Source organism: Macrosteles quadrilineatus, unplaced genomic scaffold, assembly GCF_028750875.1.
Source record: "Macrosteles quadrilineatus isolate MER2022 unplaced genomic scaffold, UCM_ALF_1.0 Scaffold_2__2_contigs__length_208266976, whole genome shotgun sequence".
Taxonomy (NCBI): Eukaryota; Metazoa; Arthropoda; class Insecta; order Hemiptera; family Cicadellidae; genus Macrosteles; species Macrosteles quadrilineatus.
In genome coordinates this window covers 148025252-148051940 of record NW_026542595.1, presented here as the reverse complement: position 1 = coordinate 148051940, position 26689 = coordinate 148025252, and the positions used below count along the sequence as shown (strand labels likewise).

At 33.8% G+C, this 26689-nt stretch overlaps 1 protein-coding gene across 7 annotated transcripts in view; it reads left to right on the top strand.

Moving 5' to 3' along the window:
• LOC128986806 (protein sprint) overlaps positions 1–26689 on the top strand; it is a 368727-nt gene that overhangs the window by 302204 nt on the left and 39834 nt on the right. For 6 of the 7 annotated variants that reach the window (XM_054407335.1, XM_054407336.1, XM_054407337.1 and 3 more), the window contains 6 exons: positions 4947–5126; positions 7141–7328; positions 12136–12227; positions 16235–16387; positions 21106–21276; positions 23243–23359. In XM_054407335.1, coding sequence (XP_054263310.1) covers positions 4947–5126; positions 7141–7328; positions 12136–12227; positions 16235–16387; positions 21106–21276; positions 23243–23359 — 901 coding nt within the window. The remainder of the gene's footprint in view (positions 1–4946; positions 5127–7140; positions 7329–12135; positions 12228–16234; positions 16388–21105; positions 21277–23242; positions 23360–26689) is intronic. The other variant, XM_054407338.1, reaches the window with a different exon arrangement.

The window sequence follows — 26689 nt, the reverse complement described above, 5'->3', positions numbered from 1 at the left end:
AAACAAACAAACAAGGTACGGTTTCAGGATGTATCTAATTACAAAAAAATTAACTTACAAATTATGTAACATAAATAAAATACTTAATATATGGTTAGGTAATTCAAGAGCCTTCATATATTTACTTCCTGTCTCGCAGACCAACCTCAGCACGTATCTAAGTCGAGTTTCTTTCAATTTGGGGCTCGTTGGACCTATTTGGTCGATTAATGGGGCAAACTTCCTCCTGTCCGCTCTTTTAACAGTTTCCATTGCGTTCTGAGAGCTTAGTGTGTCACGTATCTCATATGTTTGAATAAATCAGTGATATTTGTGTGATTGGGAAAGATAAAACGCTATGAAAGTTTTCTTAAAGTAGTTTTTATAGTTTAACATGTTTCTCGAAATAAATAAGCTAAACGGTTTATACACTTTCTTCATTAACAATACATCATAGAAGTGATTGTACAACAACAATTACTTTTCTGAATAGTGTACAAATCACTTTAATGATCCTCTAAAAGCTTTCAAGGTGAAGTTAATACCATTATTCTATAATTTTTATGTATATGTATGATGTCGAATATTTATTTTTGAAAAGACAGTTTGTTTCTAGTAGTCATATTTTGAAATACAGTAGTTAGGTTCTTTACGTAAATAAAGTTTTTGACTTGACTTTGATTAAATAGCATATTGGAAAAAGTGGAACTTAACTCTCTTCCCGTTTTACAACCAAAAAAGGTCTGTTTGTATCCAGAACTTGACTAACATAAAAACTTCTCCACCTCCCGAGTTAGTTCAGTTATTACCAAGTCGTTGGTTAACATTTACTTCAAAGGCGTTTGGAGTTTAACATTTCCTTGATTCGAATGAGTTTACTTCAAAGTGAATGTTGGAATTGTAAATACTGTACTACATGCTCGAATCAACACGCATGAATGTCTTATCAACTTTAAAGTCTAAAGTTCTCTCTGGATTCAATAATGGTTATTACTTTACTCAACAGTAATTTAAATTCATGTTCTGCAAATGTTCTTATTGCAAGTTCTCTTCAACTTCTAAAATATGTTGCTTGATTATTGTCTTTTGTTATCTTCATATAAAAATTAGGGGTCCGTTTTCACCTTCTTAGAAAATAGTAAAACCTATTAATAGCAAGTCTTATCAAACGCTCGATTGATTTAAAAAATACAAATAATAGTTAAACAAAATATGTAATTAGATAAACAACGAATTATAATGAAAAAATAAATAAAAACCCGAATACTTGATGGGTTTGTGATTGTTGACAACTGTGTAACTTTTCAACATCTCTCCTCGCTCAGATTACTTTTACCACCTTTTACTTGAAAATTTACCAAGTTATATTGACATCAGTGTTGGAGAGTAATATTTAACAAAGTTATTTCATTTTTTATTGGATTAAAGTTGAGCCATGGCTTATTTGTAACTGCCATTAAATTTTATTTTTGATTAACTTTCTGTGTTTTTGAATCGTTCACAATTATTATTAGTTTCCTATGACAGTGGTTCGGAATAGCTGCAGTCATTTACGGACTGTACGATTAAAACATTGAATTAGAACAAATCTTTTCTTTGTAAAAAGTACATCCAGTATCAGATATACTAGCATTGAAATGCGAGTAATTTGTCCAAACAAACTTTGAGTTCAAAGCATTGTTGGTTTTAAAAGTTGAACTGGTTTGTTTGTCGAAAAGTTTTAAGATCATTCAGACTTGAGAAGTTCAAATTCTTCCCGTGGATTTGTGCTAAACTAAGCTCAGACTTTTAGAGTTCTGATCTTAAACCCCAAATAACATTGTTATGCTTTTGTTTTTAGTCACAGGGAACGATGGAAAAGTTAAAGGTTTAGTGCCAATGCGGCGATATAGTTAAGAAAGTTCTATACATATGTCTGTAAAACAATCATCGTTGTAACTTTTACATTTTATCTACTTTGTTTTTATTTGACTTCAACGAATTAAAATAAATTTAAATTACAAAATAGAAGATGGATATAAATAAAATATAAATTCAAGAAAAAAATGTATCGGTTAATAATGACAATGATCCGTTTATTCAAAATGTTTGATTAGTTTAAGGTTGGTAGGCCTAATGTCAATTTAACTATTTCTGAGGTTTTATCGTTTGCCAACAATTTATGGTTTTACCCTTTAATGTGTGACCTTTAACATTGAAATATTAAAATAACCACTGCAATACACATTAAACGTGCATTGCAAGTATTAGTTACTCGATAGGGGAGGAATTGTCACATTAAAACTCCTACGATGATAATTTTTTTATGTTTACAAAACCTCGTTCACTAATTAATTACGTTTACAAGTCTCTCAACTTTTCACTCAAAAGTTTACGAAGATCGACGCAATTTGCATACTACACGAAAATTAAATCTAAAATCCCTGTGTGAAAATTAACACTATATTTCACCGCAAAATAATTTCGAAGCCCATACATTACAAGCTCAACGTCGGGGTGGTCTCAAGACCGCAATAATCGCGGGAAGATTATGTAAAATTTGCGGCAAGACTCGAGACTCGAGATGAGGGTGTAAATCTGGCGGTAATAAAGGGCTGAGGACGTGTGACGCCTGGCGCAATATTTGGACACAAGCTGTCACATGACGTCACAGGGGAGGGGGGGGGGTAGTTTATGGTGAGATACACTCGTCCTGGTGATACACAAGGGGAGGCGTCATGGGGAAATATGAACGGATTATTAAATTTTTTACCGTCGCCGCAGTTCTTTCAGTGATGGAGAGTTTGAAAGTGCGGGAGTTAATAATGTTCATAGTGGTAGATGGGTTGTGTGTAAAATGTAAGCTTTGTAAAGAGTCTTGATAATTTTAACCTATGTCCGTTCGCCTGGGTCACATAACATGCGTGTATGTCAAGCAAATCAAGGATGAGCCAAAAAGTACAGTAATAGACTGTACCAATATTGACTAAACAATAATTACAGTAACAATAACTAACAATAATGCTAAACGTACCAGTTGCACCAAGTCTTGAACCCACGACATCGTAGTCTTGGTATTCACCGCACTGCCGACATTCGGATAGTCATGAAAGACTTCATTACCTTGTTGAATAACGTACTTCAAATCAAATCGAAATCTCTTTATTCCTGAATAAATGTTTCATGTTTGTTACAAATTGTGTATGTACAGGAAAAATAATTCCCAAGTAGACTATTCGTCTGTGTTTGGGCTTGAGTTGCTAATACAGCTATACACAGGTCCATAAACATTCAGAAGTACTTAGACACAATGAAGATAGTGAATAAAAAAAATATTAACAATATGAAGAGAAAAAAACCTATTTGCATCGAAACATCCAAAACTCAAATTTAGTGATTGTAAGTGGTATTTAGCAACGAAGGGGGAAAAAATAATTTGCTGATGCATGAAACTGCACAAAATTATGAGTACAACGAATTGAGTAATCCTTCTGATTGCTCACTTTATTTGTGAGTGTAGGAATTCAAACTATTAATCGAGTTTGTTTTTTATTCGTTCAACATTTTGAAGTACACGTTGTAGTTTGTTTGAACAATTTGTAGGGATTTCTTTGAAGAATGTGAAAAATTAGTTGTCCTATGTAAAATTTAGTATTTAGATCATCAATGTATTTCACGACTTACAAATTTGTAATTTAACCTGAGCAACGCATATCTGTGGAAGATACAAAACACTCGTATCTACAGGTTTAGGATTTAAAAAAACTTACATTTTAAAAATATGTGTGCTATTTTATTCTCTGTTAAAAATTTTTTTATATAATAAACAGCTCACTGGACTAAAACTTAGGTTATCATTGAACCACAATTTTAGAAGCATAATATTGTAGTAAAGTTGTATAAACTTTTGCTTATCTTACGTTAGTGTCTGGCAACAAATTTTCAAAACACAATTACTTCTGTCGCTTTCATTTGTTACACAGCTAATTAAGTAGCAACAGTTAATTATACCGGACGGGGTGTTTATAATAAAGAGAGGGATTTGCGTCTCTCGCTTGTTCGCTTATTTCGTTTGCCGAGTGAACAGCTGTTGTAATCTCATTCACAGAGGAACGATATAACTCTATCTCTTGATGCTGAATTTGGATGTTACTAAACATGTTTTATACTGGGTTGTTTTAGTAAGTAAAGTATAGAGAATTTTTTTTCTGAACTCTTGAATGATGAAATCATATTTTTTTTTCTTTTTAGTTTGAATATTGTTTAAGAATATATTGACTTGGCCTCCATATTTTTGTTGTTGTTATATCCTGTAGAATGTTTCAAAAGTGTTTCACACAGTCATCGGTCCAATCACAGTTACTATATAACTACACCCATTTCTGAAAAAGCTAGTAATTAATTAACAAACCAACAAATGACATATGGGTCTAGAATAAAAATCAATCAGATCTTTTTTGTAATATTGTACTGCCATAGACTGACCAACACGTTTTATCTATGGTACTGCCTACGGTAATTACCATATAACAAACAAAGAGTGAGCCAAATAAACAAAGATACATTTAATTTAAATTTTTATTGTTTAAATCTAACTATTATTTGTTTTGATTTAAAAAAATACAATAAAAAAATTCTATGTACTGTGGGGTGCGAGTTGGTCTAGTGGTTAGTGCGGGGAATTTTGGTCTCTGTGGTCCCGGGTTCAAATCCTGCCAAATCACTAAAAGATTTTATCTAAGTGATAATGCCTCAAACTCTAGGTCTAGCCTGAAGTAATGTGAAAAACAAGCCCAGACTCGAGTCTAGCGTCCTAGGAAAAAAAACATTTATATGTACTGTATCACAATACAACCAGCTAAGAGGATAGGCACTATTTAGAGGTTGGTTGAGTTGATCACTGCCATTCGCTCAAGATAATTAATTATATATTGTACCATGTATTTTTACCCTCACTTCCACACCTGACCTTTTGCTGGGTGTTCCAGGAGTCATGTGAGTCCAGTGGTGCGTCCAGTGGAGACTCCAGCGAGGAGGATGGTGAGTGTGAGGAGGCGCCGTGTGACATAGGTCTGCTGGAGAGGTTGATCCGATCGCACCCTGTGTGGTTCCTGCCTGGCATACAGCGTGCCGGGGCCTTCCACCTACTACAGGGCAAGGAGGACGGGGTAAGTGGATAGATACGTAGGATGGAGTAGATTAATAAAATGATTTAGACAGATGCATTAGAATTGATCACTAAGTTTTATTTAAGAGATATCTAAGTTTTATGAAAGGTTTGGTAAAAAAATAAACTAAAGCAGCAATTACTCTGCTTTTACGATCAGTGTGCTGTGACAGAAGTATTTGAATTAATCCAGTATCTATTCAAGTTTGGTCAATAGTTCACAATCTTTTACCCCTCATATATTTGTTCTGTTTATGATCTGTTGATTTATATAAGAGTCTTCTCATCGAGTGTTGAATCCAAGCAGAACAGTTACAAGTTTACAAAGTTATCAGATAGCTAGATTGTTTTACCACTTTTACCCTCCACCGTATGTGTAACTGGGTTCAAGATCAGCATCAGTGTAGCAGTTACAGCAAGGATGTGTCTTATACAGGAGACTGCATCATATAATGATCGCTTCCTTGCATTACACACTTCCTGTATTTATCATGAACCCTCCCCTTGTTGGCTTCTTCTTTTTTCACTTCATTAGCTTTATCATTTTGTCTTTATCATACTTTCAATAGTAACTCTGAGATTAACAAATTATCTGTTCTTGTTCTTGTAGCAGTGTGTTTTTAGTGCAAATGTTACATTCTTTGTTTATGTAAACTTATGTATTAGTTAGATCTTAAATTAAAAGTATCACTCAAAGGTAAAGGTGAATTTGTGTATACATGAAATTTGAATAAAATAACATTTTCTTCTTTAATAAAACCCTGTTGCAGCAAACCTGCATACTGTACACATTTTTAAGCCGTTGTATTAAATTAAAATTGTCTAAAAATGCCTTTAAATAAAAAATAAAAAATATTTGTAAAATATGACATTATAATGAGCACTTACTATAAGCACTATGAGCACTACTAAAGTAGTATTGCTTTTGTGAAAAACCCCACAAAATGAATAAAAACGTAGAAATTTTTTATGGAGGTATAGCAAGCACTTAATCAATTAGTTGGTTCCCGATAAAAAAATAACATTAGAAAAAATAATCGTTTTTCATTTCAAATATTTTAATAATGAATAGGTAGTAGTAATAATGTGAGATATTAAATTGCTTTTCCTAAGAAGAAGTTAATGACAACACTATTAAAAATATAAGAAAATGTAAATATCTTTGATAACAAATAATTAAATAACTCGTTGATTAGCATTGTACATGTTATTAAATTTACAGAAAGTAAATAAAAGATACGTCTAATAACAGTTAAAATTAATAAACAAATAATTATTGAATGAAACAAAATAAATTTAACGGATTAATAATCTCACATTTGATTATAAGGGAAATAACTAGGTAATTATCGGAGGTATGGTTTCTGCAGGTTATTGGATAACTGTGAATGTGGAACTAATGTTATGCTTATTGGTTGTGTAATCTAGATTCTAGACTGGAACTTATCCAAGGACTGTTACTTTTGCCATGGCCAAGTTATGGTGTATTATTACAAGTTGTATATGAAAAGTGAGAGTTGTCTTGAACATGGAGTAGAAGAGATATAGATCTAGTCTATTGTCTTTTGCCTTGTCCTTTGATAGTCAAAGAATGAGATTGAAAAAGTCAGAACCAGTTGGGAGTTTTAGTGTGATGTGACCAATTTCTCAGCTATATATATCCATTTACTATAATATGTATATAAGTGGATCGCCTAATACCTAGGTTCCACAATACCTAGGTCACAATGTTCTAAAAAATTTTAGTGTTTGGTTACGTAAAACTATAACTATGTTATTAATTTTCTATAATAAATAATAGTATACATTTCCCTTTGTTGTAAAATACTGTACAAGTAAAAACGATTTTGTTGGAAGTGCTCATCCCAGCTTCTAGATAATTTTTTTATAGATGACCACAGCAATTACGCCCCATGGAATCGAATTACCAAAGCAACCTTTATCATTCATTTACCAACCATATTTCCATATATTATTTGTATATTTATTTGTAACAAAACCATGTCATGTTACAGAACTTTGTGGTGCGCCAGTCCAGTCAGACGTGCACCATGGCCATCTCAGTACGCCTGCCAGCTGGGAAGGGTCCTTACATAGAGCATTACCTCATACAGGCCGCAGACGACGGACAGCTCAGCCTGGAGAGCAGCGACAACAAGTTCGAGAGCATACCTGCGCTTATTGCTCACTACGCTCAATGCTGGTAATTGTTGATCTTAAATGGTGTTTTTTTTTAATGTCGGCTGAAAATGCTTAAATTAAACTGTTACTATTTAGTGTTACAGTAGACTCCCTCTTATCCGGACACCTTTTAACCGGACATTGGTTTAACCGGATTAGATCGGCAGGAAGTGGGCAGTACTGAAACGTCTGTTCTTGTGGGAAAGATTTGACACCAGTGATCACATGTCTAAATACAATTGTTAATGTATTTCCTTAAATACAACTTTTATTTCTGGGTATTTATTGTAAAAGGAAAAAATATATTTATTCTAATGAGTGAAATCCTATTCCTGGTACAATCCATCTTGAGAGAGGTTTTTAGTGAGTATCATCAATTTTTATCCCAATTTATTTAACATGTTGAAAAACTATATACATAGAATAAACAAGAAGTTTAAATAGTTAAACAATTAAGAAATAACATTGCAAAATTATGATTGTATTGAGAATGAACACATTCTATAAACAAAGATGACCAAGTAAATTAGACATTAAGCCAAACAAGAATTTTTCATACAAATATTTGCCATTATTTGGTTCACTAACATACACGAGAAAAATCTGAATCACTAAGCGATTTCCAATTAGCGGTTTGAATTCATAAAGGGAACACTGATTAATAAACGTAATGATGTGAGAACCATTCTGCGCTACGAGCCCCGTGTTTTGCACATCGAACACACATGTTGCACAAATGGTGTTGTGGATACGCCACCTGTTCAATAATGAGACATTGTAGCTGTTGTGTGTTGAAGCGTGTTTGTGCGTGTAGCAGCTGCACCAGTATTATGGTCCATTTCAATTGACACATGAATGCTTGTAAACTCACCATATTGCGCCTTTGTCTGATACCGTCTATTGGAGTATATATAGTTGGTTCCACTGCTCTGTTGATAATTCAGCAGGGTTACTCTTTTGAGTTTAATCTGAGGGGATTCCACTCTGACCAAAGTGAACACTTTGGGTTTATCGGTAGTTGACTACCACATTCATGAAATTGCAGCTTTTGAATATTTTGTTAAACTTTTTGAACTTTTTTTTTAGTTTTTACAAAATTTATTCAAGTTAAAATGTAATTATTTTGATGCAAGTTAAAAATACCTGGAGCCTGATACTGTTAGTCGATTCTAGATTTGCCTTGGTAACCAAAGGTTTTGGAGTGAGAGGTTCATTTATAAGTTAATAACCAAAAGCTTTGGAATATTCTTCTATAACTGGGGCTTTAAAGAGTTCTTATAAGCAATTGATGGCAAACAAACTCACAGACATAAAATGTAGTTTAGTAATCAAAATACTAAGTCAATTTTAATTTATAACTCAATATTGCAGCATCTCCTTAATGAAAATTCTAATAACCCTAGGAAGAGAGTGTTCATTGTGGTATGTATCTGGTAACTAATTGTGAGAAGCTATGATTTTTCCATCCAACTTACGTTGGGGAACACCTTTTATTAGAAGAAATTGTAGGGGATTATAGGGAAGTCGGGGATTTGTGTGAAAAGGGACAAGAGGGAGTAGCAAGGACATAGTAGGGTTTCTTTTTGGTAGTCCGTTCATGTAGTAAATGCAATTGAAAGATTTATCTATAGTCCAGCATCTATAGGGGGTTGAGTATGCACTGAAAGTGTAACTCTTTTTGAGTTTTGATTGTTGTTGGGGGCATCTTAGAGATGACAAAAACCAATGTTGTCGCCCTCCCAGCAGGTGCACAACTTGGGGGGGAGGGGGGGAAGGTGCTCTGAGACGCGTTCTAGAAAATCGCTTATATCTCGTGAACTAGACACGATAGAAACAAGCTCTAAATGGCATTGTATTACCAACTTTATCTGCTTTAAAAAAGTATCCAGGAAAAGTCAAGTATCTATGATATTAGTTGAGTTATTCAACAATTTATTTAAAAATTTGAATAAAAACCCCTAAAAAACGTTAAATTATCCATTAAAACCCCTGTAAAACAACAAAAAGTACAGTTTTTCATCGTGCATAATATGTTTTACACGCTAAAGTGACTTTATATGGTAATTATATCGAAATATTACAAGGTTATGCGAGGTTTCCGATGAAGCAAAGCGGATGACGCCGATGCGCGGCAGAAATCAACGTGTGGTACAGACTTGGGTGGTAAAAATTGGGTATGTACCGAAAGTGTAACGCATTTTGACTTTTGATTGTTGTTGGGGGCACCCTAGGAGAATCCTCCTAGGGGGCACCTTGGAGATGACAAAAACCTATGTTGTCGCCATTCCAGCAGGTGCACAACTTGGTGTGAGGGGGGGGGGAAGTAGCGCTGAGGCCTGTTCTAGAACATCGCTCATATCTCATGAACTAGACAAGATAGAAACATGTTTTGAACGGCATTGTATTAAAAACCGCATCTGCTTTAAATATTTTACAATGAAAAATCCCATATCAATGATAATAATTGAGTTATTTCACATTTTATTTGAAATTACAAATTTAAAGTCAAAATACCGTTTATCTACCTATATAACTCTCATAAAACAATGAATCGTACTGTGTTTGGAGTGCATTCTATGTTCAACACACGAATTACAAAAAGTTAAGTAGACTGTACTTTCCTTAAAATAATATGTACGGAGTTCTTGAGTTAGCGAGAAAATAATTATAAGCTGTTGTTAACACTAGGCTATTTTAAATATAAAACTTAAACAAAAATCTAGGTACAACTACCAAAGAAAATGCTTCAGTTTGAAATGTATACGGTTTTTATTAAAAGAATATTAAAATAGACTTGGAAATGCTGTACTTCATTTTAAAACTTAACTACCATATAAACTGCACATAAGAAAACAATGGATACTATTTCGGTCATATTGTTTTTAACGGTCTTAATGATGAGGATTTCTACAATTTTTAAAACATTTTCAGTAGGAGCAGCAGGATGACTTGTTTGAAAAGCAGCTACAAGTTGATCTAGAACAAGTCTTACATATACATGGCTTAAGCAAATTTGTAGGAGCCGGGGGCAGGGTCATAAGAAGGGGGCGCAATTTTCCTGAGCTGTCTTTGAAAAATCCGTACTGGAATAGATCTAAAGGCTCTATTTCTGCTGTCAAGGACTTTCCCCAAAAATATAGTTGGGCACTACACCGTAACAGGTGTAATTTAAAGCTGCCTGGTGTTCAAGGCATTTTACTAATGTCCTTGACTGCAGATGGATTAGTTGTGATTTCTATATAGCAGGTGTCATTGTAGGTGCTTCCTTTTCTTCTTAATCCTGCTGATCCTACTGCAAATGTTTTAAAAATTGTAGAAATCCTCATCATTAAGACCGTTTCAAACAAGATGACCGAAATAGTATCCGTTGTTTTCTTATGTGTAGTTTTTATGGTAATTAAGTTTTAAAATGAAGTACAGCATTTCCAAGTCTATTTTAATATTCTTTTAAAAAACCGTATACATTTCAAACTGAAGCATTTTCTTTGGTAGTTGTACCTAGATTTTTGTTTGAATTTTATATTTAAAATAGCCTAGTGTTAACAACAGCTTATAATTATTTTCTCGCTAACTCAAAAACTCCGTACATATTATTATAAGGAAAGTACAGTCTACTTAACTTTTTGTAATTCGTGTGTTGAGCTTAGAATGCACTCCAAACACAGTACGATTCATTGTTTTATGAGAGTTATATAGGTAGATAAACGGTATTTTGACTTTAAATTTGTAATTTCAAATAAAATGTTAAATAACTCAATTATTATCATTGATGATTTTTCATTGTAAAATATTTAAAGCAGATGAGGTTTTTAATACAATGCCGTTCAAAACATGTTTCTATCGTGTCTAGTTCATGAGATATGAGCGATGTTCTAGAACGCGCCTCAGCGCTACTTCCCCCCCCCTCACACCAAGTTGTGCACCTGCTGGAATGGCGACAACAAAGGTTTTTGTCATCTCCAAGGTGCCCCCAACAACAATCAAAAGTCAAAATGCGTTACACTTTCGGTACATACCCAATTTTTACAAGTCTGTACCACACGTTGATTTCTGCCGCGCATCGGCGTCATCCGCTTTGCTTCATCGTAAACCTCGCATAACCTTGTAATATTTCGATATAATTACCATATAAAGTAGCGTGTAAAACATATTATGCACGATGAAAAACTGTACTTTTTGTTGTTTTACAGGGGTTTTAATGGATAATTTAACGTTTTTTAGGGGTTTTTATTCAAATTTTTAAATAAATTGTTAAATAACTCAACTAATATCATAGATACTGGACTTTTCCTGGATACTTTTTTAAAGCAGATAAAGTTGGTAATACAATGCCATTTAGAGATTGTTTCTATCGTGTCTAGTTCACGAGATATAAGCGATTTTCTAGAACGCGTCTCAGAGCACCTTCCCCCCCTCCCCCCCAAGTTGTGCACCTGCTGGGAGGGCGACAACATTGGTTTTTGTCATCTCTAAGATGCCCCCAACAACAATCAAAACTCAAAAAGAGTTACACTTTCAGTGCATACTCAACCCCCTATAGATGCTGGACTACTACTGCTAATTGAATTTTCAAATATTCTATTGAAAAACTTTTTCAGAATTTATAAACTAATACTACTTATCACCATTCTATCAAAGATGCAATGCTTATCAATTCACAAAACTTCCAATCATATTATATTTTAAAAAAATAAAAAATATTACAATATATGTCAACATTCTATTTTCTGGCGGAACCACTCTGAGGTTGTAGCAAGAGAGAGATAACTAACTGTGCCACTGATAAGAGAGTTCTAGTCAGCTGTGGTGATACTGTTTGTATGTTCCAGTGATGAGTTACCAGTGCAGCTCACTCTACCCAGAGCGATACGAGAAGCTAAGAACCGGCAACAGTTGTCTTCCCTGGCGTTGCTCGGACAAGGTAACAAACACTGCTTACGTTAACATGTATATACTTACTCGCTAAGAAACTTAAAATATATTGACAGCTTTTATTTAAAGTTTTAGTTTCAAGTTTCCTGATACACAAGACAAGGAATTATAAGAGGGTTTGATTGGTGCATTTTGATAAGTGAAATTGTTACTGTATCACTCTAAAATATCTTATTTAAATCGTTAGCTATTTGTTTTTAAAGGTTTGTAATCTTCTGTAACCAAGCCTTGAATGTTTCGGCGATTAATAAAATGTTGGCTTAAGGTTGTGTATAAAAACAAAGCGTTGGTCACTATAAGTTAATTACTCCTATTTGCTCGAATGCCTCATTTACTACTGAAGAGGGAAATCGACTATTTTCTCCGATTAGAGGGGAAGTCAGTACATGAAATGATCATCAAATGCTGTAATGGCTCATGAAATCCACTCCTCCGAACTAATTTAATGATCAGGAAATAGGGAAGACATTGTAAAAGTCAGACAAATAAAATGTAACTAATGTGATGGGGGCTGACCCATGTTCATGATGTAGAAGTTTGATTTACGAATATCCTTTAATTCTTCAACCTCCTTGTGTTTATTTATTGACGAATAGTATTTGATATTTATTAGTATACTTTTTAAGTCAATCAGTTGTTTAGTTGTATACAATTTGGTCATGGTACAAATATTTGATACATATAATTGATTCCAAAGAGTCACTTCTTTTTATAGCCCTAGTACAATTCAGTTTGGAAAAAACATCATAAAATTTACTTGTGTTAACTTTGTAAAATACTTTTGGGTAAAATGCATTGTGCAAAGGTCTTGCTTTTTGAAAGCTAAATCCAAGGTGCTAAGCTATTGATGTCCAACTTGGCTATTCTATGATGTGTGAGGAATCCACCAAGAAGGACCATTAAATGGCATCATTGACTATGTTATTCATTGTCTGACATTTTACTTTAGAGTTACATGTTAGATTAGGGCCTGTCCTTCACAATATAAACTTCATAACCTTAGCGCCCATCAGAACTAAAACTAGAACTAAAAAAAAAACTAAAACCATATTTTAGACTCGTCTTGTGAATGCATGAATCTCACAATATGTATTCGATTGCTGCCCGTCAGAAACTCATTTTTGTTGATTTTGTTTTTCAGTTTACTTCAATTCATTTGTCCTGTATACTTGGCAAAACTATCACTAACTTATACTCAGTCCTTATAGTTCAAACTTATGTTGTGTGACTATGACCTATTCCATGACATATTAAACATGTTAAACATTGGTTACAACAGGTAGACAATGGGAAAAAATCATACTCTTCATAAGAAACTCTAATATTTCTACTTTACAACACCTTTTTAAACCCATCCTGATAACGAAGTAGATAGGTTATGCACAAAAGCTATGAATGACTTAGCACGACCTGAGTCCACCCCTTCTCTAGTAGTAAGTTTCATTTTTACTTTCTCCCCCTATACCATAGTATATGGAGAAAGTATTGTTTTCGTCAAAATTTTCGAGTTTGAGTTTTGAGTGGATATATTCGTTTTGGGTCCCCCTGGACCCAAAAAAGTGGTTTTCGAAGTGATGTCTGTGTGTGTGTGTGTGTGTGTGTCTGTGTGTCTGTGTGTCTGTGTGTCTGTGTGTCTGGATGTGTACAGAGCTAGAGACTACACCTGTGGTCCGATTTCGATGAAATTTGGTATGTAGGTTCTAATCCATGGTATCTCCAGGCGTTTTTTTCATTTTTTTGAAATTTTGATTTTTAATGGGGATTTTCCCATAAAAACCCATAAAAAACCGGAAAAATCTGATTTTCTCAAAAATGGCCCGAACGATTTTGATAAAAATTTAGTATGTTGTAGTCCTTTAAAATCTGAACAAAATGGCACAAATCCCATTTCTGTAAAAATTACGGTTCAAAAGTTATGGTAAATTATGTTATTTTCCCATAAAAATCCCATAAAAAAACGAAAAATAGGATTTTAGACAAAAAAATACGTTTTTATTTAACATAGTATGTTATGATCGTTACAATTTTGATAGTTTTTCTCATTTCTTAGAAATTTTTATTTTTAATGGGTATTTTCCCATAAAACCCCATAAGATGACGGAAAAAAAAGATTTTCCCAAAAATGGCCTGAACGATTTCGATAAAAATTTAGTATGTTATAGTCCTTTATATTCTGAACAAAATGGTACAAATCCCATCTCTGTAAAAATTACGGTTCAAAAGTTATTGTAAATTATGTTATTTCCCAATAAAAACCCCATAAAATAACGGAAAATTATATTTTCCCAATATTGGCTCGAACGATTTTGATAACAATTTAGTATGTTATAGTCCTTTAAATTCTGAAGAAAATCTTACAAATCCCATTTCCGTATATTGACTATCACCGCTTACACATGATAAAGGTTAGTGATGTAAAATACCCAGGTATTTAAAACTCAAGGTAAATACCTTGGGTATTTACCCGGGTAAATACCCAAAATCCATAAATACCCGGGTATTTTGGGTATTTATGAAATCGATTTAAATTCCTTTTTATATACCCCTAAATATGTTATTGAACGTTATCATTACATGATAAATTAGGATAGTCTATTTCACCTTTTACAGTATCTTGAAGCTTTGCAGAATTGCTAGTACCTTTTATTTAATGATTTAGCACTTTTTTATGAAATCAAGACAACACCTCATCAGAGAAATAGTGAACCTAAATCTACTTCTACTGTTATTAAATTATGATAGTTAAAATTTGTATTGTGTAAATGGCTTGGAAGGCTAGACAGACCCAAGGCCTGATTGATATAGGCAGAATGGCAGAATACTGAATGTACAGTAGACTCCCTCTTATCCGGACTCCTCGGGACCGAGGCTAGTCCAGATAACGGGTTTTCTGGTTAAACCGACGTCCCCAAAAACTTGTTAAAACAGAAACCGTGTACTGGTACTGTCATATTCGACTTTAATTTAGGAGAGCATTGTATTTAGATACGTGATCACTGGTCTCAAATCTTTCCCACGAGAATAGTCGTTTCAGTACCGCTCACTTCTTGCCAATCTAGTCAGGTTAAACTAATGGGCTGATAAAAATTGTCCGGTTAAAAGGTGTCCGGATAAGAGGGAGTCTACATTAAACTTTTCTGTGTTACCGCTTAGTTGGGAACAATAATATATTTGGATAAACCTATTAAAAAATGTATCTCCTGTTTTTTGGTCTAACTTAGGGCCTATAATATAATTTTGAAAGATTTATTGTGCTATAGATTCAAATTTTTTGTATCACAAGTTTATGAAATTAGTTTTTTTTTATAAGTTTACCAACAAAAGATCTAGAACAAAAATATTATTAAATCCTGCCATCCTACAGATTGAATTTTAATTATTTTCTTAAGTTGTTTACACATAGGCCACTACTAGGTTGAATTTTCCAGTCTTTCTAAATAATAATTATTACTTTACAAATAATTTTTCTTCACTTTTAATAAAATAAATTCATCTATCTATCATAGAAATTAAAAAATCATAAGTAGTCAGGACCAGTGCAACCATGCGACCAGGGTATTTATGCCGATTATGCTTTATGCTCAGACCTGGGTATTTATGGCGATCATACCGAGAAGTAAAATGCTAGTAGTGACCATATGAAATTTTGATTAACACATTTTATTATCATTTTGCTATCCTTACAAGGTAATAATTGCAAAAAAACATCTCAATCTTTTCTAACTTTAATACAAATTATAAATACCCAGTTTTTGGGTATTTACCCGGGCCTGGGGTAAATACCCAGGTAAATACCCAATTTATATTTACCTACCCACTGGGTATTTACCCGGCCCACATCACTAATAAAGGTTGTTGACAAACTTATGGGAGAAAGTATGTGTCAGAATGCTGATACCGTTTATTTTTTTGTTCATTTGATTAGTGGAGTTTGTTGTAGCTCAAGTAATTCTTTATTAGGCAGAAGAGTTTTTCAAAGTCGTTATAATGTTTCAGAGTTCTGGAGATATCCAATGGCCAATCCCCGCCCTGCCCTGGACCCGCATCCCCCGCCATGTGGTCCGGTGGAGGGGGTGGGGGGGTTAGCTTCCTCCCTCCCCTCCAGCGCCTCCAACAGCCAAGCCAGCAGCCTCAGCAGCTTTGGAAGTGGTCAGTATCTTGAGCTGTTTTACTGTAGTGACTTTGAACAGTGAAGAATCTAATCCATACTGATTTTTAAGATTTTTTGATACGTTTCAGTTTCTAAAGGTAGACTGGCAAGATGAATGGGATTTGCAAGAATATTGAAGTTTTTGAACCTGAAAGTTGGAAATATCTAGAAGGTTGTGTGGCTTATGTTGTGGTAAAGAATAGTGTAGCTGTTGACACTGTTCCCTGTGGAAAGAGGTTGAAAGAGAAGACTTTGAAATATATTGTGGAAGTGGTTCAAGAAGACATGCAGAATTTACAAAGGTGATGAAACAATTGCTGAAGATAATGTGTTTTATTGCTGACCTACGGACACTATTATTTCAAAAGGTTTGAGATATTCATATCAAATTGTTTTCAAACTACATTATGTACTATTGTAATTATTGATCTGTTGCAAGAATCTTACTCTACTCTAAAACTGTTCAATGTTTAAAAAGTTATGTTTTAAAACTGTGTTTAAAAAACTGGAAGTATATGTTAAATTTGTCTTCTGTAAGTTAATGTAAGGGTTATTTTATATTATTACTGTATACTTTTAGTTACCCTACTTCTGTGTTTTTTTGTAAATAAAAGTTTCTCCTCAAACGCCCCTGTCCATTGTTCCCTACTGAGTCCCCAGTCTTTTATAAATCCATTTGCCAGGAAGCTACAATTAGTGAAGTGGAAACGATGTAAATTGCATTCCCAACAAAGTTAACTCACTTTTTGTTTTGCTAAACAGAACTGCTTTGCGAACCAAATGTGTTTAATCTAATTTGAAGCCTTAATTAAGTCCTCATCCCCTGTCTGTCCTCTGGTGCAGACTTCTTGACGAGTTTTGGAGTGTTTTTGTAAACTTGACAACAAACTGTTTAGCAGTGATTTCTATAGGGAGGATTAACACTTTGAAGTGAATCGTCAAAGCAATTAGACTTCATATTTAGGCTGAAGTTTCTTATGAACATTTTACAATTTATAATGTACACAATTTTTTTAGCAAGATTATATTTTTCTCGAATGTGATGTGGTTTTTTTTATATTTATTCTTTGTATTGACATTGTACCTTTAAATCTCCTTTTTAAAATTGCATAGTAAAGTCATTTTGCTTTCCATCTTTTCACTACTTTTTTTATTATTCTTGACGATATGTTTTTAATTATGCCTTTGATCTCAATATGTTAGTATGAGTTGAATTACCAGATGTTCAATTATTGATCTAGTTTTCATCTATTAGTCGATTTCCATTGTTTGCGTTCTTAAATACACTTCATACTATATCCAATCCCGCTTTTATTTTATTTATACAGTACCTATAAAAAACATTCCTCAAATTATTATCAATAAATAAAAAAACAATTTATGTACAACTTTGTAAATATGATTTTTTTATTATCAATGAACAAACACCGATAGCTTTATTTCATACAGTCAATTAGCTTTTTTTAAATTTGTATAATTTAATTTAACAGTGCGCTTTTTACTTGAAAAGCTAATAAATATCATATTTTTTACCAGACAAATTTATGATAGAATGTTACTATACAATAGGAATATCCATTTGCTGCTGAATTATTTGTACAAAGCTTCCATCAGGTTTACGAGCTTTTCAATCAATTAAATTTGATTTCTTATTGAAATTCTATGCTATAATATCCTCTGCATTCAACACTTCAAAAATACTGTACAACATAATTATTCAACTATTAGTGGCCTGCTTTGCTACATTTAATCAGGTCGTAGCCCATAAACCATTCCCCTACCAAATTACTGATTCAGAGAGACACTATGGGGGCCCAGGTGGACAGTATTTTTTGTAAATTGGTTGAGGAGACTTGCAATCCCGAGCCAAAATGGGATTAGTTGCGAGGGGAACGTAATCAGCTGGCAACTCCTGGACTCTTGATTACTGGAGAGTCCGGGAATCGGGAGTTCTCTGGTGCCAGATTTGGTCAGCAGATTAAAAGAAAATGTGATTAAAAGACTTCTGAAAGCAAACTTAGATAATGTCAGGTTTTTTTTTCAAAAATATATAACGATAGCAGTAGTCCTACAGATTTTCCCCCTTTTAAATATTTTGTTTATTGTTAAAAGTATTTTCTGAATAGTTGAAAACTGATACTCTGACAAATAGGAAATGTATTATTTATATCATTTTTTTACCTTTTTTTGTAAGTAATGACTAAGTAAGGTAGCAATACAAACTACATTTGAAAATGAAACTCATTACTAGATGATATATAAACATTTTATTATTTGCAGTGTACAGCGTAAATAGAAAAAGAATGAATATCATTCTAATATTATAAATGTGAAAGTTTGTGTGATTGTTTGTTTATTTGTTTGTTTGTTTGAAGTTCAATCAAGCTTTAACTACTGGACGGATTGAGCTGAAATTTGGCATGATGATAGCTAACATTCCCGATTAACATATAGACACATTTTATCTCAAAAATCCCTTTGGGCTCCGCCCCAGTGGCTCTGGAGTTTCTCATGTTAACCTTATGAGTATTCATATTTAAAAGGAATTAAAGAATTTAGTCAGCCGTTTCAACTATTTAAGTTGGTTCTATAATTTGCAATAGCATTAAAAAGTTAGAAGGTTTATCAACAGGGTGCAGCACTATTATCTTTTTTGCATTTATGACAACAGCTCATTTGAACTAAACAGCAACAAAAAAACTGTGTTATGCAATAAGAACGGTCAAAATAATATTGTTTACAGTTTATATTTTTTAATTTAATGAATTATTTGTTATATTGTGCGAATGTTTGATAGTTTATTTTTTCTATGATTTAGGGGCAATGGTAGAACATTATGGCTATGGTAGATGTGTAATACTATAGTATACCGTAAATTTAAAGAACCAAATTTACCAAACTGTGTCCTCCCTCATTGCAAATGCAAAACTTTAGTATAACTGCAATAAGCATTTTATACTTATATGCCAACCCCGTACGAAGGACAGGTACTCTGCTAGTAATATAATAAAAAAACAGCGTTGATAATTTTCATGAATTTTAGTAAGAAATATTATCATTGAATATTATAAGTAAACATTTGAAGGGATTTACTTCTAAACATGAGGGCTAAATTAAGTAGCAAAGTAAGCTAGGCAGAAATTTTCTAAACAAAGTTTACATCCCCAACATTCTCTAGCTTTATAAAATTTTAAAACCGAGGGTTGAAAATATCTTATAAAAATGTAAAATCATCCCTTAGAGGGTCTTGTTCTACCATGGGTAAATTGAATTCGAGAAGGCCCGAACAGAGATTGTCCCCTTAATTTTGTTTGTTTAAGGAGTTTTAAGTGTATTACAAACTCATCTCAAACTCTCCCTACCATACTGCCCCTTCCCCCCCCCCCTAACTAGTGCCCTAATTGTACAAGTTGGGATAACAGAGGCCACAGACAAAATAGAATTGAAAAAAGTCCGGGACAAAAAGTAAAGTTCGGGACGTCCCAATACGGCCATTGTGCCAAAACTCAAGGCTGATTAAGCCATTCCCCTCTTGGATCTTCTCCTGATCATGAGATAATCTCATTTCAGACTCTGATATTTTTTAACTACTTATTTTGCTGAGTCATCCAATTGTTTGATAAGAAACGCAGTTGAGGTATATCTGTATTTAAAACTTCTTTTAAGATAAGATAATTTTTGTATTTAATACTAAAATTAAATTTAAAAAACAAACAGAACAGGTAAGGCATACTAGAAGATAATAAAACTGTTAGTCTTATGTCAATGTCTCAAATAATTTCAAGAAATAAAAAAATATATACTACACAGATTTGTGAGCCATAGGTAATCATTTTATTCACTTTTTGTTTAAACAAGTCAGTACATGGTAAGCTAAAGTTCTCCCCAAGTCTTTATTGTGGTGAGAGTTGTTTTCAAATTGAATCACCACCGTACAATAGCTACAATGAACACCCCCACCCCTCCCTCCTTCACTCCTCCTCTTCTGTTTGATTCATGCAAATTGTCTTCACATCCAAGAAAAGCTTCCGTTGCTTTGTTATGAAACGTAAATACAATAAGCTCAGTGACTGCTGTTTTATTGGCAATCATTGTTCACTCAAGTTTTTCGGTTTACAAAGAGATTTCGTTCTTTCTTTCCATATGTTTGTTCTCTATGGCTTTGTGTCTTTTAGAAGTGTTTCAACAAATAAAAGAAAGTATTTGGGAAGTATATTGATTCAGGTTGTTTGATAGCTTATATTCCCTGGAGTTTTAACAGAGTGACAGTACTAGAGGCCCAGTTTGAGCTCACAGTTTTCACCAACGGTAATTTCCCTTACCTGAGTTTTTGTAGCCAACCTCTGGATCCCATTATATAAATCTATATAACAAGTAATAGGTATTTTTGACGGAGAAAACTAGATGTAGCAATCCTCCTCAACTACAAGTAATTAATACACAAAATCTTCAACCATGCACTAAAATTTGAATAATTAAAACCCTGTCAGTTTATTTTCTTAGTGGGTAATTTTAAAATTTTTGGTAGTTTAGAGCTTTTGTGTTTCTTGTCCTGGAGTAAACTCTTCCCATTCACGTAAGCTTGCTATTCTAACAAAAAACCTTAAAAACATTGAAATTGTTCATTTACAAAATAAAATCCTTCTCATAAATATTACTCTGGTGCAAACCATTAAACAACAATAATGCAATAAAACATTCTGTGGGGTTGTTGCAGGCAACAACAATGTGTGTGTTAGTCCCACGATGGAGCAGGAGTGTAGGAACGACTCCATAGTCCTGAACCTGGCCCCTCTGGAGTCCTCTCCCTCACCTCAGCAGCCACCGAGCATCCTGAGCACATTCAAAGGCCCAGCGAACAACTCACCAGCGGCCAGCGAGCATGTTGGTAAGTGTCAACATGATGTGACATCATGGAGGGAACGATACATGGGCTTATTGCATTGTTTGAATAATTCAAATGTAAACTTCATAATATAGGTAATATAGGTAGTTTAAAATTGAATAAATAAATGTTTGTTGATGAACGTAATATATTCCAGCTCAATTCAAACTAGATGTAGTTTTTTAGTTAAAAAATTAAAACATTCAAACGAGGTAATATAGCCATTGGTAGAAAAAATAATTGTTACATTTCGCAATGTATTTCTAAAAGATATCACAACATGGCCTGAATTTGTTTATTGTCTAACAACACATGGATTGATGTGGTATGTTTTGATAATGTAATGTTTGTGTGTTCAATGCTAAAATTTTGCTGTTTATTTTTGAGGCTTGGATTAATCTCGTGCTAACAACTTGTTAAATTGAACCCTTATTTATTACAATAATTAATGGAAGTATTGAAAACTGTTTATGTCTTAAGAAGTAAGCTAAGTAAGAAGTAAATACTTGTTATCTCCCCTACTAGTGGCAGCACTATCCAGACAAGCTGCATTTGCTATAGAAAGATATGGCATTTACAACCTGATTTTGTATGAAAACTGATATTTCACAATTTTGGCATTTATGATGTTTTGGAAAGGCACGATTCAAATTTACGCAAGCTCCGAAAGCCCCACAATTTTTGTCTGCAATTGTAGGGAGAAAAATACATTCAAATATCAATGTGAAAAAATCTTCACTTAGCAGCGTTATACATTTCTGTCACCCAAAACATTACCGTACTTATTTTACAGTTATGACTGGAAGTAATAACACAAAAATTGTTAACCGCCAGATTTTCTTCACTATTCATTCTAGTTCATTGATAACATAAATATTCATTCAGTGAAATAGTAGTTTCCATTACTAGGAGCGAAAGTGGCTCTTTTTGGTACTATTAAAAGTACGGTACCAAAAAGATACTTTCGCTCTGTGTGATGAACAACTATTTTCATCATACTGTAGAACTAGTCTTCTAATTGGTACAAAATTAGACCACATAATTTGAAGTTATACAGTCGTCATCAATGCTTACATTTCTGTTGTCTACAAACATAACATAAAAATTTAAAATATTTTGTGATTAACAGCATTTTCATAACAGTTTGGGGTTGCCATAAACAAATTATGAGGTTAGCGACGATTTCGATTGTTGTTTTCTGAACAGTATGATGAAAAATTCTTTTTATTCATAAGTTTTATTCGTTACCAAAACAAATATGATCCTGGCAAAAAGTCTGTTACTCAATAATCTCTTTCTCCTTAGTCAACAAATGGAAGAGAATACCTGTCCTCTCTTCTCCTCTCAATTGACAGTCTATCCCTTTGCTTCCCTATCTCTTTATGATTTGACTGTGAGGGATTTTTTCATTATTGTCTGATTTTAACACATGATCCTGGCCAAACAAAGAAGCTGATATTAAGCCCCCCATACACGGGCGAGCATATTCGCAAGCATGTTGGCGAACATGCTCGTGAACATGATCGGTGTTGTCAACAGACGGACGAGCATGCTCGAGAACATGATCGCCGCTACCACCCAGTAGGCCTTCTCTTGCTTCTCTTGAGCTGTGACAGTCAAGTTGTGTTTATTTATTTAAATTTAATATATTAAATTAATTTATTTATGGATGCTAATGCTGTTGTGGCCATTTGTGGTGACTATATTATGGTGACGAGCCGAGCGCCGAGCCCAACATGTTCGCTGGTACGAAGGCTCGCGGATCCCACACACGAGCGAGCATGTTCGCCGCCAACACCGTCGCGAGCATCGTCACGAGCATGCTCGCGAACATGCTCGCCCGTGTATGGGGGGCTTTACACATTATGAAATGTAGGTCTCCCCTACATACATTCAGCTTATAATTGAAGTGATCAAGTGATTTACAGTCCTCATAGACACTGTATTGACCAGTGATGTGTATTTTCAGGCAGTCCCTCCCCCCCTTCGCGCAGCCCTCCCTCTACCCATATAGCCAGTTACCCTTCTAGGGCCCCCAGGCCAACCCCCCCTAACACTCTCAACCTCATCTGCTCTACCTTGGCAGGTAACAACAACAACAACAACAACAACCATAACAAGCTTGAAAGAGTGTGTCACACTGTATATAATTCATCAATATTTTGAATTGAATTTTATAAATTTTTTAATACAAGGCCTGAATTTTCCTCCTTTTAGAAAATTATTTTTTTAAACACTCTGAAGTAGACTCTGCTGATCCCAAAAAGTCTGCCTAATTGTATACCTTATTACACTCCCTTAGCAATAAGAGAGTGTCCCTGAACACCATTTAAAACATATTTCGAGAGGCGCTTAAATTTTACCAATATTGATCGATTCATTTTAAGGATCAAATCTTGATTTATGTCAAGAAATCAAAATCAATAGCGGAATAGCCCCTTCTTCTATCCTACCATCTTTAGATTGTATAAATTTAAGTTAATTTCTAATATATTTGTTAATCATACTAAACATATAATCTGACAGATGTGACATTCTCTTTAAGGCCGAATGCATGTGGACTTTGTCTGCATGATGAAGAGTTACTAACCCTACCTGCCTGTGTATTATGTGCCCTTTTGGTCTTGACAGTCTGAGTTATAGCATTGGAATGTGATTCATTTATATTTATAATTTATATTGGTTGCATTTCTAATAAAATAAAGTGGGTGAATACCTCTTCATTCCGTAGGAACTACGTTTCTTTCTGTGAGGTGTTAGATTTATTTTACCCTTAAAAACCCAGTAGCAACCTAGAGAGCTTACATTTGTGATACAAGATTGTTCAGCCTTCCAAATTAAAAGTTGTAGTATTCAAATTAGAACTGTGTGTGTGGTTTATTTAGCCCTTTTATGTAAAATTACAATTATAATTTGCATATGAATACAAAGAAGTTAAAAAGAAGTATGGACACAAAAGGTAAGTTTTGGCATGAATAAACAATGGGCTTACCCCAACTCCGCGCGGTGGTCAGAAATCTGTCAAAACCGACTGCCCAACTCCGCGCAGTGGTCACTTCGGGTCCCTCGCGGCACATGCCCAACTCCGCGCAGTGGTCAATTTTGGCTCTCACAGCCCTGACGGATGAGAGTTTGTGCTCTAAGTTTGAAATTATGATATATTTTCATCATTTATAAGAAAGGAAAAGTAAAAAGTATATGCCTACCCAAAACAGGAGACGAAGCTTAAAAACCACTAATATAAGAAGTTTTAAAAAGCCCGTGAGAAAGAGTGACTGTAAATTTATATGTTCCAAAGTCTACAATACTCAATCATTCTTTTTAGCACTGGGTTTATGAGCTTGCTGATAAACTTGAGTACCAAATTCAAAAATGTTAGTCTTGTAAACAACCACAGATTGCTTCAACAAATTGGCTGTAATCTCTGTTTCATAAAACAGTTAGCTATACACCTCAAATTGGGGGGAAAATTGGCTGAAATTGGTTTACGAGCATATTTCTTTTACATCTTATTAAAATTGGCGAATTTTACGTCTATGAAGAGGGTTTTCATTGAATCTAGACCCAGACCAAGGTTTTAGCGAATTTCCCATATATAGGGAATAAGCTATTACCGTAGGTCTCATGGTAAGACCTGGACTCACTGATTAAATTTTTCGTTTTTATTTCCCAAAGGCCGAAAACACCATCCGTTCAAATTCATATATATATATATACCGGTATATATATTTTATGTGTATATATGTAAGTCTGTTAGCACGATAACTCGAGCAAAATGATCTGATTTTGATTAAATTTGGCGTGAACGTGTAAACCGTTTATTCGAACGAGTTCACAAACCAGCACGATTGAACCATGTGAACTGGGGCTTATGTATATATTATGAAAGTATAACGTTTTTAAATTTCTTTTGAAACCACTTTGTAAAGCTTAAAAACAAATAATTCAGTATATCGAAGCGTAAAAGCGCCAGAATAGTTACAGAAAAAATGCCAAAGAATTCTTATTTTTAAATTCTTATGTTACTCTTATGGAGAATGAGTAAACTGTTGTAAAATCCTGTAAAAGGAACATATTTTGATTAAATTGTCAAATGAATTCATTTAACACGTAACTATTGACATTTCACACTTTTTACCCTGTCTCAAACACTTTTTGATGGGTCTGTAATTGACGGGTAACCTTAATATTACAAGTGACCACCGCGCGGAGTTGGAATTGGCCCTAAAAGTGACCACCGCGCGGAGTTGGGCTGAACCCTTCGGGGGCCATAAAACTTTTCCTCGGATTAAATTTGACCACTGCGCGGAGTTGGGCAATCCCCTAAACAATCCCTACCCAACCCTATTAATCATTGTGAATATATTAATGAGTAAAAAAAACTAACTGTTAACTTACAACTATATCTATTCAAGCACTTTCTAACAAAAAATTAACTATAGTGAGCAGAATGTGAAATATGCTGTACCAGAATACTGAAATGTCTTTGCCAATTGCTAAAAATTACAACTATTTCTTTCACAAAAGGTCAATGAACTTTACAACAAAACCAAGTATTAGAACTATAAGGAGTATACGGATTTGATTTGAATATCCCTTTGGGTTGGATATGAAGAATTAAATTATATATTTTTTTCGACAAGTTCATAAAAAAAACTGCAAAAGGAAAACAAGGAAATATCAATTAAGTTTTATAAGGAAAATGATCTGAGGATTTTGCAGAAGGAAAGCAGAAGTGTAAGTGTGCTAATTGGAAAGTATTAATGAGGCTATTGTTGAAGTGTTCTCAAGCCATTTTGCCCTCCAGACTATTTTCTCCTCAGTTCAAGTTTGTTCTTCAGATGTTCATGATTATTGTAATTATTTAATGCATTTTATACTGTTGTGCAGTTGTGTTTAGTTTGTTTTAGGGATAATTTGTTTGTTTACTGCTCTTTATCATTAAATCCTTTCTGTGTTTAACGTTTACGTTCTCTTTTACTTTTTATAATGTGAGAAAAAGTAGATTTTGTGTTTAGTCCAACATGAAACAGGTATGTGTATTTCAAGTTTTTAAATAAGAATTCTTGTTCAACAATACCAAAGAATAAGTATTAAAAGTGTAGTTTTGTTCTAAGCCTCAATCAAAATTTTAAAATATATTAGAATGATGTAACGGATAACTTTATAACCTTTTAATGTTGAAATATATTGGTTTTCATTTCTCTGTCGGTTTTCTAAATCAACAACAATATAGTAACTTTTTTACAAGGAAATGTTAGTACCTGTATAAAAGGTGTTGTGTCTCAAAAGCGTAACTTAAAATTATCAAACCTATATTTATCAGTAACATATTTACAACCTATATGTACGGGTAGTTTACAACAGTCTGTTAGATTTTTTAAGTAAAACATTATAGTGAAAGGCTGAGTAGCAC